This window comes from Beta vulgaris, chromosome 2 (assembly GCF_026745355.1).
Source record: "Beta vulgaris subsp. vulgaris cultivar EL10 chromosome 2, EL10.2, whole genome shotgun sequence".
Lineage (NCBI taxonomy): Eukaryota > Viridiplantae > Streptophyta > Magnoliopsida > Caryophyllales > Amaranthaceae > Beta > Beta vulgaris.
In genome coordinates, this window is record NC_079203.1 from 4393666 (window position 1) to 4412928 (window position 19263).

At 33.7% G+C, this 19263-nt stretch overlaps 1 protein-coding gene across 1 annotated transcript; it reads left to right on the plus strand.

Moving 5' to 3' along the window:
• Positions 1-9806: 9806 nt before the first annotated feature.
• Positions 9807-17826, plus strand: LOC104887150 (methylesterase 17). Its single transcript, XM_010671751.4, has 4 exons — positions 9807-10232; positions 11201-11341; positions 16354-16488; positions 17219-17826. The coding sequence occupies exons 1-4, from the start codon at positions 9969-9971 to the stop codon at positions 17501-17503; spliced, it is 825 nt and encodes a 274-aa protein (XP_010670053.1). The 5' UTR covers positions 9807-9968; the 3' UTR covers positions 17504-17826.
• The last annotated feature ends 1437 nt before the right edge of the window (positions 17827-19263 follow it).

Here is a 19263-nt window from a genome sequence, read left to right on the forward strand (position 1 = left end):
TTATTACTAAATATTATTACATTATTAAATCTAATTATTAAAATAGTAATATTAATTTACTTCTTAGATATTATTGTTATTATATATCATCATAAGTATTAATATATTAATACAAATAACATAAAATATATTATTATTATCATTAATAATTATTATTATTAATTTATGATTATTAATATTATATATTTATAACTATCATTTAAAAATATCCAAAATACTATTATTATTATTATTATTAATTATTATTACTTATCACTATAATTATTATTTAATATTCATATTATTATTGTTTAAATATTATTTATATATTTATTACATTCAATTTAATGCAATTTAATTTAATTCAATTCAATTCAGTTCAGTTAAGTTAAGTTCAGTCTAGTCCAGTTCAGCTTAGCTCCAATCAGTTCAGTTCAGCTATTTTATGCCGAAGAGAACATGCCCTAAGTCAAACATTCCAACCATCATTTAAAAAAATTCAGAGGTGGGTGGTGGCGAGTGGTGGAGGTTAGCGGGGGAGGTAGGTGGTGGCAGGTGATGGAGGTAGGCTTGGTAAAAATACAATGGAAATATTAAAGAAAGTAATGTTGGGCCGGGGCGATTTTAAGAAATTTTAGTACAATAGCATAAAGTTTGGTATGTTTTATCCAATTTTGAAAATCGGATGGTTCTTCGAGATCTAACAATAGTTAGATTTCACTAGTAGAATAATTGCTTATTGTTGTGATGATATTGCGGCGGTTTTACCCATAAGCAGCAAAATATCACGTAAAAAGAAAAGGAAAAATATAAAATAACCATATTGCTGCGGTTTCGGCCGAAAATCGCAGCAATATGGTTTCAACAGAATTTTTTTGAATTTTTTTACTATTTGACCAAACATATTGCTGCGGTTTCGAAAAAGAACTGCAACAATATATTAAAAAATATTATTTGAACATATTGTTGCAGTTCCTACAAAAACCGCAGCAATATAATTCTAAAATTAATATATAAAACTAGGGTTTGCAGGCCTCATATACTCAACCAGTTTCACGCCTCCATCTCTTCCTCTTCATTTAGTTTACTTTCTCTCCTCCTCTTCATTCAGTTTAACGCCTCTATTCATCTCTCTCTCTCTCTCTCTTCCTGTAACAGCCGGTAAATAATAAAGGATTAGTATATGATTAAGTAACTTAAATCGTGAAATTTAAATGTGATCGTACGTAGATAATACGTATGATAAGTTGTGTGTAAAAATAATTTGTGCTTGTGTGTAATTAGTGCTTAGAAGGAATTATATAAATATAATGATATTATTAAGTTACATATGAACATTTAGTATCGATATATTATTGTAAGAAGTTGAGTTGTGGACATTGAGAACTAGTGAAAGATAGAAATCATGTTTCAACTATTAAGCAAATTAACGGTTATGCTTAATATAATGTGTTTTAGAGTTCTTTAATATATGGGTTTAGATAAATCAAGGGAGGATATATTATGGATATTTGGGGTGAAATAATCATCTTGTGAAAAGTTAGATCACTAGTATATAATATAATAGGAGGTTGGAGTCATGTTTAGGCAAGAAAGAAGAGCTGTAAATTGTTAAAATGCACCAAGTGGAATGGAACCCCATTAAACCACTTAAATGCGTCGACCAAGGCTGGAATTATATACCTATACCTCCCTCACATAAACCTCCACACCTCACATAATTTTCATCACTCAATTCACACAAAAACTCTCTGCCCAAAACTCTTTCTCTCTCTTCCCCTTACACGCCATTCTGGCGGTACAAGCAGAGGTGAGTTCTGCTTGTGTTTTCTCGAAATTTTCCTCAATAACTCCTGCATGCAAGACCTGATCTTTATTATATACATATAGGAGCATACTGGGTAGCCAAGAAATCATTCGTTCAAGGTCAAGAAGTTCAAGAAAAAGAGACATCTTCCTCAACCAGAAAAACAGTAGGTATGTGGATTTGTTTGGGTAAATTGAAGTACTTCCCTTAGGTAAATCCTTATGAATTTTTGTGTGGATGTAAATAGGTGTTTAAGGATTCCAAATAAGTAAAAATCTCATCCAAAGGACAGGGAGAAGTCGAGTTACACCATTAACAAGTTAAGGTATGCAAATTCAAACCCTTTTTGGAAGTTAAGTATTATGAAAGTTATTAGATTTATTTGGGAACGAAATTGAGGTTGAATTTTTGTTTTGAATGGCTATTGGGTTTTTTATTTTGATATTATACAAGTATAATCCTTTGCATGTTGGTACAACAAATGAAAAAGGGTTCCTTTTCTTACCTTAGGAAGAATAGTATGTGGATTTTACTCGGTTTGGCTAAGAATTGTGAATTTCGGTATTTTGGATGGATTTTTGGTGTATAGGCAGTAGGTTTAATGATATTAGGTTGTCATATATATGTGTGTTAATATCTAAGAACATCTTTTAGGATGAAGGTAGAGTTTTTACACTAAAAAGTGTTGTTAAAAGCATGTTTTACTATGTGATATCACTTGAAAATGTTATCAATGTTGGAAAAGGATTGCATTGAACTTATTATTAGTTACTATTGATAAAGAACACTTGGTCTCCATGATATACCTTGATAAAAATTTTCTACATCATTTCAAATTACATTAGAGGTTTCGAAAACTATTTATAAACTACCTTTTAAGAATGAACTATATTGGATTTCCTATAATCTTCTCAAGGGAAACATTTTCAATGGCATATGAGTACTTACAGTAGCTTAAACATAATTGTTCCACTTATATTACTCAATCATAATCGATGATCAAATTCTATTCAAAGTATTCTTCTTTATGAGGTCCGAAATCACCATTTTTCGCACATCAAACCTAAATTATTCTTAGGTTTGGTTAGATCAATTGTGTGGATTCTTAAAAACTATTCTTGGCATTCCTAAAATCATGTAGCTACTGTCCTAAGTCCATTAATCCATCCTTAACCAAACTTCAAATCATTTTTATAGCTTAAGTTTTAATATGACTTCTTACAAACCGTTTTAGTAAGTGTGTTTGTTATTAAAAGAATGTGAATTCGTTTTGCGTAGTGAAGAGGAATGTGTGTAATGTGTGAAAGGACATGTCCTATAAAAGCTTGCAAGCGAGAAAATAGTAGGAGTTTAACTCCAAATTGTGTGGAGGTTGCCCTCTAATGCACCTCATTGTGTTATCTTCTTCCCACGCTCCAAAGTAAACATTTTCAATTTGTGTTTGTAAGTAGACGTTTGCTATAAACCTGTGAACATTTAGAATGTGTATTCTTACCATGAAGGTTTATTTCCTTAACATATTGATTTGCAAAATATATCTGGAGTGTGATCATTCCTTGTTTTCAGCCACCATAATCTATTTTCAGGTTGATTTGCATACTAGTGTAAGCTAATTTTTGTTCTATGAACCTGTCCTGGTGGGGGCAGACTCTTGTGCAGGGAATAGCAAGCTAAGGTAGTCCGATGGAAGAGCTATAGTGAAGTCATGTCTCGACTATCATAGTGGATGCAAGCTTGAACATGATCATATTTTGCGACTTACTTCTGCTTTATGAACACTGTTTAACTTTATGTTATAATTTTATTTTGCACTAGTAGAAAAAATCCTACTTGCTGCGGTTAAAAAGTGCCCTATTGCTGCGGAATAGGGCGCGCAGCAATTAAGGGCGCAGCAATAGGTATTAATAATATTGCTGCGGTTTTAAACCGCAGCAATATTACGTAATATTGCTGCGGTTTTAATGACCAAACCGCAGCAATATAAGGATGTGGTGAATAAATGGTGGCCCAAAAAGGTAATATTGTTGCGGTTCCTGGCCCAGAACCGCAGCAATAGATACTGGTACAGGTAAAAAAAAATTTTTTTTTTTTTGAAATTTTGGCAATTAAATTTGAAATATTAAAACCATACCACTAACCCATCCACAATCCATCCAATTCACATACAAAATGAAGATGAAATAACATGAATTTCATTAATATATAAAACTAAAAAAAACTAATTACATACATAATACAAAAATCAAAAAGTAAAAACAAAATAAGCAACTATTACAACTTAGACTAATTAAAAAAACTATAATAAAACAAAAATAAAAATAAGAAACTGATCTCTAAAATAACAAAAAAAATCTAAAACCAAATCTAAAAAAACGACAAAAAAAAAAATAAAATCCTAAAAATAAAAAAATCACAGATCTGGAAACGAAAAAAAAAGAAAAAAAAATCCAAAAAAAAGGTTCAGGCTCGCCAACAACACCGGAACCGGGATTCATTAACAACACGAAAAAAATCGAACGAAATCTGGTTGAAATTCGCTCGCCTCTCGTCGATTCATCATCACCGGAACCGGATTCATCATCAACAACCGGATCGTCGTTCGCCAACAACACCGGAACCGGATCTCATTTGAGAACCCCTTGCTCGCCACCATTGATCGTCGCTCGCCTATCCGCCAACGATTCATCACCATTGCTCTTCGCTCGCCTCTCGTTCTCAGTTTCTTGTTTTCAAGAAAGAAAAAGATGAGGAGGAAGCAGTCGAAGGTCGAAGCTCGCCAACAAATGAAAAACCGGATCTGGTTCTCAGTTTCTCGTTTCAAGAAAGAAAAAGATGAAGAGAAAGAAAAACACCGGCAAAATCAACGTCGAAGGTTGAAGGTTGAGAGGATGGTGTAGGGTGAATGACGAGGGATGAGAGTGAAGGGTAGAAGATGAAGGTGGAAGGTTGAAGAATCAGTAAGAGGGAGAGGAGGGAGGTTGAGAGAATCAGTAAGAGGGAGAGGAGGGAGGTTGAGAGAATTATGAGGAAAAATAAACCCTAGCTGCGGTTTGCACGCCTTTTATATATATTTTTAATATTATTTAATGATATTGCTGCAGTTGTCTTTAAAAACCGCAGCAATATATTAAAATATTATTTTTTAATATTATTTTAATATATTGTTGCGGTTTTTGCTAAAAACCGCAGCAATATGTCTCGGTCAAGTAGTCAAACTTTTTCGAAATATAATCGTTGAAACCATATTGCTGCGGTTTTCTAATGAAACCGCAGCAATATTGTCAATTTCTATTTTTTCTTTTCTTTTTACGTGATATATTGCTGCGTATGGGTAAAACCGCAGCAATATCACCGCAACAAATAGCATTTATTCTACTAGTGTTGGGCCTGTAATAACTAACTTATTTTGTGTGTGATGAATGTTTTATTTTAAGATTAGCTCTTAGAGTCAATTCATCCATATTAAATGGGTTGACTCCAGCAAGTGACAACCTCCATGACTTTGATTATGATTTTGCTTCCGCTAATGCTAGAAAGTATGGTTTTTAATTAGTTTTTAATATAAGCTAGGACGGGGGCTGTTACACTTCCTCTCTTCCTCTCCTCCCTCATCTCCTCTCTTCCTCTCCTCCCTCATCTTATCTCTTCCTTTCATCAAAATTCTTCGTCGGATTCTTCGCAACCTCAAGCGCGTCGCCTCGAATTTCAGCCCATGTCTCCGTCGCGAGAAGCATCCCTCGCCTCGATCTGGTGGTTCGCATTCGCATCTCTTCATCTTCAACCACCAGATCGTTCGTCATTTTAAGTTTTTGAGGGCTTCAACCAAGGTTTGCATGGTGTTTCGCATTCTCCATCAACAAATTGAGAGAAAAACAGAGCAAAAACTCAAAAAAAAAAAAACTGGAAAGAAAGATTCAATCACAACTTTCCTTGGGATCAACGACCAAAAAAGCACAAAATTTTCGTGGTCCCGTTTTTTTTTAAAAGTTTTTGAGGGCTTCATCAACGTCGTTTTATGTTTTTGAGGGTTTAGGGCCGGTTCACATTCTCCATCAACGTCGTTTTAAGTTTTTTAGGGCTTCAGCCAGAGATACCCAATTCATTACAGATTAATTTTTAATTTTTAATTTTTTGTTAATTCTCTGTAGTTCTGTTTTATTTAGATCTTTGTATATTTCTAATTTTTTTTTTTTTTTTTTTTTTTAAATTTTTTCCTTATTAGTCTGTTTTCATTTTTTTTTATATTTTGTAATTAGGGTTTGTAAAATATTATTTTTATTGAATATATGATAGTTTGGGTTAATTACTTTTGTTTTGTTATTGTACTGCAATAGTCTACTTGAATTTAAAAATGTTTGTATTATAAGTGTATTATAACTACCAAAGATTTCCGCCTTGAGTAATGAATTTTTTTTACCTATATATTGTCGCGGTTTCGGGAAGAAACCGCAACAATATACCTGTATTTTTAATATTGAAAAAATACATATTGCTGCGATTTTTACCCAAAAAACCGCAGCAATATATTCAAATATTGATGCGATTTTAAATTGCAACAATATATTAATTACCTATTGCTGCCCCCTTAATTGCTGTGCAGCCAAAACCGCCGCAATAGGGCACTTAATGACCGCAGCAATAATCATTTATTCTACTAGTGTTTCAATCTCGCTTGGTAATGATTTTCACAATCATTGCCTTGAGAAAACGATATCTGAATACGGCTCCTAAATTTGTCAATTAACCTTGAGATTCTCATCAAAGGAGAAGCCTGAAATACTCTAAAAGGGTATCGAGTCAAAACGGAATGTGACTCTTCCAGGAAACCTGGTCGTAGAATCCCATGTGATAGAAGGTCACTGGAATTGGTTTTATTGCAAGTTCCTAATCTCGCTGTTACTTTGCTGCCCCACTTGTGAAATCAGCTACTCCCCCCACTCTTTTCTTCAGGGTTCTGGTGATCGTCCTCCACCAGAAGAAGCGTTTCGCTACAGTTATCTATCAACTCCGACCTACAGAACGAGCAGTTTTATCCTAACTTAAGTTATTTGTGTTTTTGTAGTTGTTATGTAAGACTAAGTAAAGTTTAGTTTAGTTTATTTGTATTTGTTTGTATTAGCATTAGGTTGTACTTTGATTTTTAACTAATGCATATTTTCTCCGTTGTAAAAAAAATTACATCCTCAATGAGTTAAAGCAAAAGAATTAAGGAACAAATAGGTACAAACCATGTATTGCAAGGGTGTTTTGTAAATTCTAATATATATAGATTAGAGTTGAATAAAAAGTTAATGCCAGGCCAAATAATGTACATGTTTATTTTTCTTTTGAGTAGGTAAGATGAAATACTTAATTAACAAGACCTGACTTCTCAAGAATCTCCTAATGCTACCTTGATTAGATAGACTCCTTCGAAATAGAGGTAATTAGAAGCTAAGATGAAATATTGTAGATGTTTACTATCCTCTTTGGATAGGTAAGATGAAATATTGTACACTAGTGAAAAAATGAAGAAGGGTTGTGCTGAAAAAGGCCTATAGGGCTGCGCTTTTTGACAGCAGCTCTTTTAATAGCAGCCCTTCACTTTTTATGTCGGGCTGCGCTAGAAAAGCGCAGCCCTTCACAAAGAAGGGCTGCGCTATTTAGGTAAAAGCGCAGCCCTTCTAAGCTAGAAGGGATGCGCTTTTACCTAAAAAGCGCAGCCCTTCCTACCAAAAAAATAAATAAAAAATAACATTTTTTTTACTCATAATCTCACATTTTCTGAAATTATACAGAAGAGAAGAGAAACGAAACGAAAATGAAAATACTAAACCCAAAACAAAAAAAAGAACGAAACGAAAATGAAAAAAAGGAACAAAAACTAATATACAGAAGAGAAGAAATTATAGATCTGAAAATAAAAGAACATTAATCAAAACAAAGATGAAAATACAAGAACATTAAACAAAACGAAGATGAAAATACAAGAACATTAATCAAAACAAAGAGAAGTATACAAGAACATTAATCAAAACAAAGAGAAGTATACAAGACCTATAGATCTGAAAATACAAGAACTACCTCCAAACATTAACCTAATAATGTTTAAATACATAAAACAAAACCCTAATACATAATTAAGGAAAAAAAACAAATTTCGGAAAAACTTAAAATGGCTATTTGGAGCCTTAAACGAACTCGGATGGCTTAAAAAGCCTAAACGTCACGGCAAGTGTGTTTGACTCGTTGGCCCGTTCCGCTTCCGAAAAGGTATCACAATAGGCAATCGGACTCCGTCAGCATGATTAGTGCAAATCATTTCAGGTTTTTTGTCGCAACTTTTCTGGGAGTTTTTGAGAGAGAAGAGAGGATAGAGAGGAGAGAAAGGGAGAGGGATCTGAGGAGAGTGAGAGGACGTGAGAGGAAGAAATATGATAATTATATTTGACGAATCCCGCTTAATATTTCAAGCCCGCAAACTTTTTTATTTCAATTTTTTTTAAGAAGGGTTCGCTTTTCTTCAAAAGCGCAGCCCTACATAGCAGAACGGTTGCGCTTTTTTAGAAAGCGCAACCCTTCACTTAGTAGGGCTGCGCTTTTAGGAAAAGCGCAACCCTTCTTTCCTACAGAAGGGCGTGCATCCCTACTAAGTGAAGGGCTGCGCTTTTTTAAAAAGCGCAGCCCTTTCTTTTTTTTCTCCTAGTGGTAGATGTTTATTTTTCTCTTTAGATAGATAAGACGAAATACGTAACAAGACCTGACTCATTATGAGTCTCCTGATTCTACCTTTGATGAGATATACTCCTTCTAAGCAAGGGAAATAAGATCATAACTAATAGGAAGGGAGAGATCTCTACGTCTAATGTGCTTTCAATTTAGTGGAATTTTACTGTATAGCCTCCAAGTCATGTGAATACAAACAACTTAACTCTAGATCAAGTTCTATTTGTACCCATTGCAGTTTCTCCAAACTCAAGGATTATTTGACTTGGAGAAAAGTACTCCAAGTTAGACATTTATTATTGGAAAGGCTTCCAATGAAAACTTGGATGATAATTCTCAATTTTTTAAGCTAGACAATCGAAAATTTCATACTAACTTTCTTTACTCTAGACTCAAATCAATATTAACATAACAATTTATTTATGCATCCGACCTATTTTTTTAATCAACAATGGTGGAGTTGATTTTGACCGAATTGTAAACGAAAGTCGAAGGTCACATGCAAAACGAACAAACTTAACTTCGAAAGTGTTCTCAAAGAACGCCCCTCCGACGCTTAAGTCAAGAGAGATGTGTTATGAGAACGCCATCATTGTTGATACATAAGTATTTCCAAATAAATTAAAACATGAAACACAACTCTATAACATATTTACATTAACTAGTCCCACTTCTTGAATGAAATTCTTGGAATTCCTATTCTAGTTTGATATCCTCCATGAATCTTATTGTGTTTAATTGAACAATAATGAATTCACTGTCAAATCAGCAACATACTAAGATTGTTACTAACACACAACTTTCGTATATCTAAATTAAATGAGAACATTGTTGGCTAGAACATCTTATATTTAAGTATTTCTTCCGTTTTAATTTAGTTGTGACACTTTCTATTTCAGGAAGTTTCATATTACATGTTACACTTTCATTTTGGGTAATAACTTCTCTCTATTTCTATCTTATCGATCACATGAAACTCTTTTGTTTTCTTTCTCTATCTTTCTCCTCTTCAAAAATTGCTTAGAAACGTGATTTTAAAAGTATCACAACTAATTCGAAACGCAGGAAGCAAGTAACATTTTTCTAGAAAAAGTAAAAATAAATGAACAAAATCTAACATGATACTCATTTTTTTTTTATAACCTCGATTATCAATCAGACAAATGAAAAGACAGATAAGTACTCCATATTTGCCTCTCTGAATCCCATATTGGAGCCTTAACTAATTTATTTGTGGCAGACTGACAAACAGACCTTTTGAATTTATTCTAAAAAATTTGTACCACATTTTTATTTTCTTCAATAGTTCCATCATCTAAACCCTTTTGTTCTCTAGCCACCTACCTATAAATACACAACTTTTACAAGCCTAAAAAGCCACCCAAACCAAGCCAAGCTACCATTTCCAATCAAACAAATTAAACCAACAAAACCAACCATCACCTATATCTATCTATTACTCATATTTGTAGCACCCATGGGTGAAGAAGTGTTAGAAAACATGTCCAAAATACCCATATCATCATCATCAACCCACTTCATCTTAGTCCATGGTGCTAGCCATGGAGGTTGGTGTTGGTACAAGGTTCGAACCCTCTTGGAGTCTTCAGGCTACTTGGTCACATGTCTTGACCTTAAAAGTTCCGGGATCGAACCTTCCGACGCTAACTCTATCGCCACCTTCCAAGACTATAACCAACCTTTGATTGACCTTTTGGCTTCCCTCCCTATTCACACTAAGGTAACATTAGTCTTTTGTTTTTTTTTTTTTCTTACAATCAATCTTCGGTTTTCTAGTCATTTTCGTGGCGCAACTAATACGTAAGATTGTAAGGTTAAGTGCATCTAATCGAATCAATATCTTTTGTCCCTCAAATTTATGTAATACTTTATTTGACTGCTGTTTTTGTTGGTTATTTATTATTACTATAATCCATCAATAACAAAGCAGCATACAGGTAATATACAGACTATGGAATAGTAATTTGAGTGCATCTTATCTGTCATAGTTTCTATAAAAGATCATATATAAGTTATTTACTATTTTATCTATTTGTGTCAGGCTTAAAAATAAGCATTATATTTACTATCTAGATATATACTACCTAAATAAAAAATTTAGACAAAATTACGCATCTTCTAATCTAATATACAAAAATTATTAAAAAAGACAGTCTAATTTTAATATAAAAATAGACTTAGTCATTAAATGGATTAAACTAGTCACCAAAAGAAATTAATCTAGTCACTATTGGGCTAATTCTCTTTCCAATATTGGACTTACCATTGTCTGATTTTAATTTAAAAGTAGACGGACTCTTACAAAAAAAATTATCTAATATATATATATATATATATATATATATATATATATATATATAAACCTAGTCTTATACATCCATCCCAAAATATATATAAAAAAAACATTTATCAATTGGACCATTTCAAAATGAATAAAACATTATTATATTTTTGTACGTACTTTTCTTTATCTCTCTTTTTATCATTCGTTCTTTTTCTTTCTTTCTATCTCTCACTTCTCCTGAATCTTCGTTCCAATACTCTACATTTCATTTAAAATAGAACGGAAGAAGTATAAAACCCTCGAGACTAGGTTTAACATATTCATTTAGTATTTTTTTTTCTAGTATTTATTTTCAATATAGTAATTTTAATTTAATTTGTTGGATGGCTGTTACCACTTACCAGGTGATATTGGTAGGGCATAGTGCTGGGGGGATTAGCGTGACTGAGGCCATACACAAGTTCCCAGAAAAGATAGAAGCTGCTGTTTATGTTGGAGCCACCATGCTCAAGTTGGGTTTTCACTCCGATCAAGATACAAAAGATGTGAGTTCCTTAATATTCTTGATTAATAATAATGTTTGGTAAAGATATTAAACAAGAGTAGTATGATAATGATTCCACCATATATGTCAAGTGATTTTTGGAGCGCACTAAGCTTCATGTTTCCATATATATTATTTATTGAATACTTCCTCCGTTTTAATTTATCTGCAAGTTGTAACAACAGAAGAGATACAATAGAGTATCATGATCATCAACACCATGTATGTGATGAGTAAATAGATAGAGAAAAAGAATATTAAAAAAAAGTAGTGTTTCTAGTAAGTAGTAAATTAAAACAATTAAAATAATAAGTATTGTAAGTAAATTAAAATAGAGGAAGTACAAACTTAGTTTTTTGAAAATTTCCTAATATCCCATTTTGGCACTATACTAAGAGAACTAGGAAATATCATCGTTTTCAAATTTCTTGATTTCCATATCAAACTTAGCTTTCATTATTTATTATAGGAATTTAGGATTTAAGAGCCGTGTACGTCGGTAATGGTTAACCTTTTTGTATTTTTCCTTTCAAAAACAGAAAAAAATATTGGAAATTCTTATTCACAATCAATTTTTATTCTTTCATAGCACCAAATTATTTGTAAGCCAACTCGTGATCTTAGGGTGAGAGTGTGAGACCCGAAATTGAGTCTGACTTACAATCATTTTTAAACTCACTTGTACGAAAATACAAATAAAATATTCGATCTAAGACTCCAATATTTAAAGTTAACCTTATCACATACTACATTTACTTTCTTAAAATTGTTTTTACATAACTTTTATATCATTTAAAGCTATTAATCATTACATTTAATATTATTGTTAATATGACAAGGTTAAATCTAAAAATAAGAGCAAAATTATAAATTAAGGTAACTAGTGACAAAATGTTACTAGTACTTACTTACACAAGCATAAAAAAATTTGGTATTATTATCAAGTATGTAGTACATGAACCTTAAAATAAGAGCAAAAGAAAAATTATATATGAAGGTAAGTAGTGACTAGATGTTACTAATAGCTACATACACAAGCATAATTGATATTATTATTTAGGAAAATGATATACATAGCCCTTAGGGCTATGTATAAGGTGCTTAAAATAGAAATAAAATATTGAATCAAGCATTTATTACCTCAGTTAATGTGAAATTGTATCTTGAATTACCCTATTATTTATTAACGTAATACTTAGTGTAGTCAAGAGGAACTTCATTTTATTCATTAATGTCACATGTTTGATTTCTACTAGTTACGATTACTTAGAGAGTTAGAGGTGGCTATTCCTTTACTCTTTAAATTTCTCTTATTTTTAGAGTATGCCCTATAAAATTGCTACTTTTAAAGTCTGTCCAATAAATTGAGTTGATTTTACCTATAACAGGTTTAAATTAGTAATTATTACATGACACTACAATATATGTATAACATTATACTTATGCTCAATTATAGGAATCGTTGTGGACCACCCTATATCCTAACAAACCTATAAGAAATCTGGCCAAAAGTCTATGTCACATTCATATTAAATTAATTTGTACCTTTAGGTCTTATATGATTAATTAGTAGTCAAATATTCGTCAGATTTTAGGTAATTTGCTCAATTGGCCATTGACAAAAAGGATTAGCTGGTAAAATGGTGGTCCATGAGTTCTATAATGTCTTAATCACCCTAGAAAGTACATTTGTATAATACTTACTAAGTTACTACTAAGAGATATATTCATATTCTATTTGTGTGCTTATTAAAGATTTGAAGAAATCACGTTATAAATAAAATTTACTGCCTAGATTTCGGATTCATCAAACCCCAATGATTAGCTGAGGTAAGGTGCAATCACTCGATAGTCGATACTGTTAAAAAGAAGCATCTCAGCCTTTTTATGCACTTGATAAAAAGCACTTTATTCGAATTTACAATTATTTTCTGCTCATATCTCCTTTCTTCGGTTGGTTATCTTTTTTCCCTTCATTTCTACTTTTTTTTTTTTTTTTTGGACATCAAGAAAACATGCATCAAGTAAACAACAAAATACAACCTATTACTAATACAATCACACAAAGAACAGAATAAAACCTAAAGGAGCTGTATGAGCTCTTACATTTCCTAAAAAACATAAATAAGCAAAGCTGAGAATGAGCCGCCAATGAAGTAGTGCGCCGTTGGTCGGTGAATGTAGTGGTGGAATCAAAACGCCGAGGACTGACGAATGTGGTAGGAGAAACAAATGTCGATCATGATCTGGACAACGAACCAAAGGCAAGATGTGCAACTTGCATTGCCGCATGAGCAATCCCAACGAACTCCTGACGCGTGGGATTCTTGGCTCAGGATTTGTAGAAGAGTCACATTCCTAGGTGACTCAGGACTCTCTCGCGAGAGTACGTTATGTTTCTCCTTGAAGTAGGAGAAACGGGGCGTGCTGAAATCCACCAGATGAAACTGGGGTGCCGCCTGCAGATTTTGATTTTTCAAGGCAAAGACCATGATCTTTGCCAAGCGAAAATGAGAGCTAAACATGGTGAGCTCTGGAACACACCACCGGTTTAGAAAACCGGAAAACAAGAAGTCCAACCACGAATAACGAACATTGCCTCGACCATACTCACAATTCTCAACCATGTGATGTACCCGTTCCTTCAACAAACAATTCAAGAAAACTACAGAAGTAACTACTACATCCTGACACCACCATCCCTGCTTCAACTTACTAACAGTTTTTAAAAGCCAGAACCAACAACAAACTAAGTCTTGAACAACTCGAACAAACAAACTAACACCAACTAAACCACAAACCAAACATACGAGGAAAACCTCAAAATTGATAACTAGCATAGCTAGGGGGGACGGGGAAAGGGAAGCCCAACTAATGGGGGGAGGGGAAAGGGAAGCCCAAACAAAACAACACAATAACAGGGGAAGGGGGAAACGACCGAGCACTCTAACAGGGGATGGGGTTGGGACGTAATTGAACCACTCGAACATAGGGGGGAAAAGGGGAGGGGAAGCCCAACTAACTAAAACAGGGGAGGGGAAATCCGACGAAGGAGCAGGGCAGGGAGAAGGGACTGTCGGCGAGGAAGAGGGGAAGTGGATACCTGACTGACGCAAATGGGAAGGGGGAAGGTGGAAGACCCAAACTGGCGGCGACTTGGTCCTACAGACGACGGCGACGAAACTAAGTGAACGAAACCCCCCCCCCCCAAAAACGCGAGCAAAACCGGCGACGAAGGAGATACCGATGACGGCGCTAGTGAATTTGAAGCGGCAGCAAACAAGCAGCAGGCTCGCCGGCGACCTGTGGCCACCAGCGAGCCTGCTGCGGCGGAGTTTTGTGGAGGGAGCTAGGGTTTCACAATTGGCAGAGAATTTTTTTTATTTTGTTGAAATGCTCTTCTACTTTTATTTACACTCTTAAAATAGAGGGAACTTCAATTCACTATAGGTTCTTAATTCCATTTCACTTTTTAAGATTTAACTATTATTTCTATTTACACCCTCAAACCATTTTTTAATTATTGTGGACCGTCCCAAATGCATAATATTGAGATTTTACATTATTCTTCGGCAGATTCCCACGCGTTACGCACCCGTTCGCCACTTTGTTCTCAACTCTTCTCACCTCCTGGGCGAGACAAGCTACCTTTAGCTAGGAGCCTCTTTTCTTTCTGCCTAGCTCCCTGAAAACAACGTTCGACTTGCATGTGTTAAGCATATAGCTAGCGTTCCTTCTGAGCCAGGATCAAACTCTTCTTTTGACTATGATTGGGTCCTGCAGTGGTAGAACCTCGTGAACCGGGCGTACTACTTCCCAACCTTCTGTGGACCTTTCTTCTCTTATGATTTTTGCTACTTTCTTTAGTTTAGTGATTGATATCAAAGAGAGTCTCAGTCTAGTCACTCAACTAATCTACTCGTAGAGTGCTAGTAGTCTAGTAGTAGCGTGTGTGGTAGTTAAGACTTCGCTCCTTCTTCTCCGCTATGGAATCCCACTTGGAATGCAAAGCATTCTTTTCGACCTTGTACTAAGCTAAGGAATCATAGCCGGGCCGGAACTCTTGATCTATCAATAAGACGGTGAGAACTCAATCAGCAGGGACTGATAGTCATCATCGAGGGTATGACCAATGAACTACTGCTGAGAGCGATAGACTGTCTGACTGAGAGAACAAAACCGCATTGGATGAGTTCTCGTCACACCGGATCTTCTTTCTATGCAATTGGGCGATCTGGCTTTGTCAAAGCGAGAATGGGGGAATAGACAAGATCTTGATTTGTCTCAGTCGCTCTCCCCAATACAGAATCCGTTTGATATCCACCTGCTGCCACTAGATTAAATACGTTAGTTAGCTTTCATTTAGTAGCTTCATGCCACTCAAGCACACTCAAGTTTTTTGAATCAAAAGATTAATCCAGTTGAAAATTTCCACAACAAGATCTTTATATCACTAACAAAACCTAAGGCTGATACCTGAGAGGTTGAGTTCATGCCTAGAAGGCCCTATCTATGCTACTAAAGCTGGTAAAGGAAATGAATGAAATCAGCTTCTTCAATTCGCATGTGGTAAGCCAAACCCTTTTCTCTTCTTTTTTTTTTTTAAAGCTGCTTTTAGTTCTTCCTTTATTAAGGCAAATTCCCGAGGAATATGACATGGCCTTTATATTAACTTTGACCTTCTTTAATTATTAATTAAAAAAGATAAATATTATAATTTTAATTATTGATGGGTTAATCTTAATGTATATTTTAATATATTATTATTTTTATATAATTTTTAATAATATATAATTTAAGATATTGATGGTCAAAGATATACATCAACAATTGTGTCCAGACAATATGATATATTTGCTAGAAAACAGAGGAAATAGGTTTCAATATTCAAGATTATTGATTTAAACATATATGGTGACATATTGCGATCCGATATACAATTACAAAAATGTTACCATTAGGAACTATAGGAGAATATGATACATGATATCTTTCTATATTGGTGATGAACAGGGAGTACCAGATTTATCAGAATTTGGTCAAGCATATGATCTTGGATTCGGTTCAGGGATAGATCAACCTCCAACAAGTGCCATTGTCAAAAAAGATTTACAGCGGAAGATTTTGTATCAAATGAGTGCGCTTGAGGTATATATTCTCATATCATTACGTGATTAAGAATCTAGAAGAGTAATAGTAGCATATTGTTTTTGAAATTTAAGCACAAAGTGTTTAGTTACTTAGATGATATTTGATTATTGGTGGGTGCACATGCTAATAGTTATATAGTCTTAAGAATTACATCATCAACATTCAACCATATTCTATCAATTTATTTAGTGTTATGCCCGAAATGACCGCCAAATTCTTATTCACACACATCACCATTTTGTCCTTTTATTGGATGTTATGATTGATTTAAATTTTATTTTATCATACAGAAGTAACAAGCTAAAAGGAATGTGTATATAAGTCGTGTTAATTAACAAAAGTAAAATTAGCTTGCAACAAGATTTGAATCTGTGACCACTTGTTATTATACATGACACAATTACCAACTCAGCCAACTCTTAATCATGCTTTAAGTTTCCATAATATTATATTTGTACTTTTTAAGTGTTGAGTTTTTCTCAATATATTTTAGTGGGGATGCAAAAAAAAATGCATATCAAGTTCAGAAACACAATACCAACATAGAACAACGCCCGGACCCAAATACTTAATCTTACTTAACCTCTTGCATTTATGCCTATCATCAATCATCACTATAGTATATATACCACTAGACTAATTTTCTATATTTAGTACTTTGTGTAGCCAACATAATTTACTCAATAGGGTTGTGACATATATATACACTTTATGTATTGATATATAGGATTGTGCACTAGCGTCATTGCTGTTGAGGCCATGTCCATTGGTTCTAACAAAAGCAAAAATCAAAGAAGAAAGGAAAGACTCAGAAATGGTACGACGAATTTACATCAAGACATTGCAAGACAGGGTGGTGAAACCAGAGCAACAAGATTCTATGATAAAGAGGTGGCCACCATCCCAAGTTTATGCAATTGATAGTGACCATAGCCCTTTTTTCTCTAACCCACTTGTGCTCTCTGGCTTGCTTCTTAAAGTTGCTACTACTACTATTACTACTACTTTTTAGACCTACCAATATCAATCTAACTGACCCATGAACCCTCTTTACACTTTCAGTATCATTCTCACATGGGTTGTTTTGCTTTGATAATTTGATTAAAGCAAGCTATTTGATTTTTGATTTTTTCGATTTTCGTGTGAATAGGTGTATTTCAAGTATGTAAGCTAGAAATTAATAATCACGCATTTGTAATCTTATTATTATTTGAGAATTGTAATTAATGTCTAATAAAGTAATAAGTGTGTGGGCAGGTTGTGAGACCATATGATATGTCTTTTGTAAAATATTGATTGCTTAATTTTGAAATTAATAATAATAAGTTTTTTTTTTTGGCTTGGCTACAATCCTAATTCGACCAACATCATATTTGTTAGAACTGAACCAAACCACATGCCTCGCCACTTACAAGAATAATGGAATTTTATTTGGATGGGTAATCGTCGAAATTGGCTATTATTTCAAGGATCAATAGATTTTTATGCTGCTTTTCTTTAAGCCTTGTTCATTTTGCAAAAAGTGTGGAAAAGAAAGCAATATAGGCTTTGTACATTAAATTGTTACTATTTTTGGATAATTTGTTCATCCACAATATGATTAATTTTATGCCATTTTACTTGTCTTTGACTACATCACCAAAAAAAGGTTTTTGAAAATAAACGAATTAGTGACAATTGTCTTGGTTGTGCATTTGTGCTATGACTATTAAGTTGCACTAATTTATCATCAAAGAGTCAACTCTTATCTTGAAGACAAAGTAGTATAGGCCGTGAAACATGTTCATCTATATAGTCAACCATTAGCACTTATCGATTTCTTTCTAGTAGTGGACATACATGACTCAAGTCCAAAATTTATGTAGATTATGCACTTACATTGGAGATTTAAGTTTGATGCCTCAAAACGTAATGACAAAGAAATGGGCCAATACCAAACAAATAATATTTCATTCATGAGAGGATTTTGGAAAACTTTTTCCCCCTTTTCCACCATGGCATAAATGGACCATATTGTACCCAAAAGGCTAGAATTTTGTATAGTTTTCGACATAAAATTGGAAGAGTGGAGGTAGTGCTTTCCATGCATTAGACAACGAGACGTCGGCAAAATAGTAGCATTTGTACACTTGCAAAACTATGAAAATTAACTGATAGCAGGGGACAGGGGTTAATCGAAGAATGAGGTTACATGTTTAGCCATTCTACCTGTTTGGCAAATTAGTTTTTTTTAAGTTGATAAATTATTACTAGATGTTATCAAAATTTTAATCACCTGATTTTAAAAAAGGTAAATTTTTTAACTTATCAAATAAATTATTTTAACCATCTGAAATTATATTCTAGGTACTCCGCAAATACTAGTAATCATTATAGCACCTGAAGTATGTTAGCACTTTATCATTTAAGATGACTAAAATCCTTCCCCAAACATAGCCATCAACTACATACTCAATGGGATAGTTTTAAGTTGATCTTTTTGGCCTTTAGTGATTTCGTACTCCATCTGCTTCTTGTCTGTTGACATGTTGTCGTATTTCATATTTGTCAATACATAATTCTAACCATTAATATCTCTAATTATCAATAAGTGATAATTATAAAAAGCTTTGTCTTACAATATATATTGAAATGATAGACTCCGCGTAACACCATTTTAGTGTTCAATTGGTGCTCGTGGACTGATTAGACGAGCAACACTTGGGAATCTCAAATCTTCGAATCTTGCGTACAACATAGAAATCCTAACTCTTTAAATAATTGTTAGTTAAA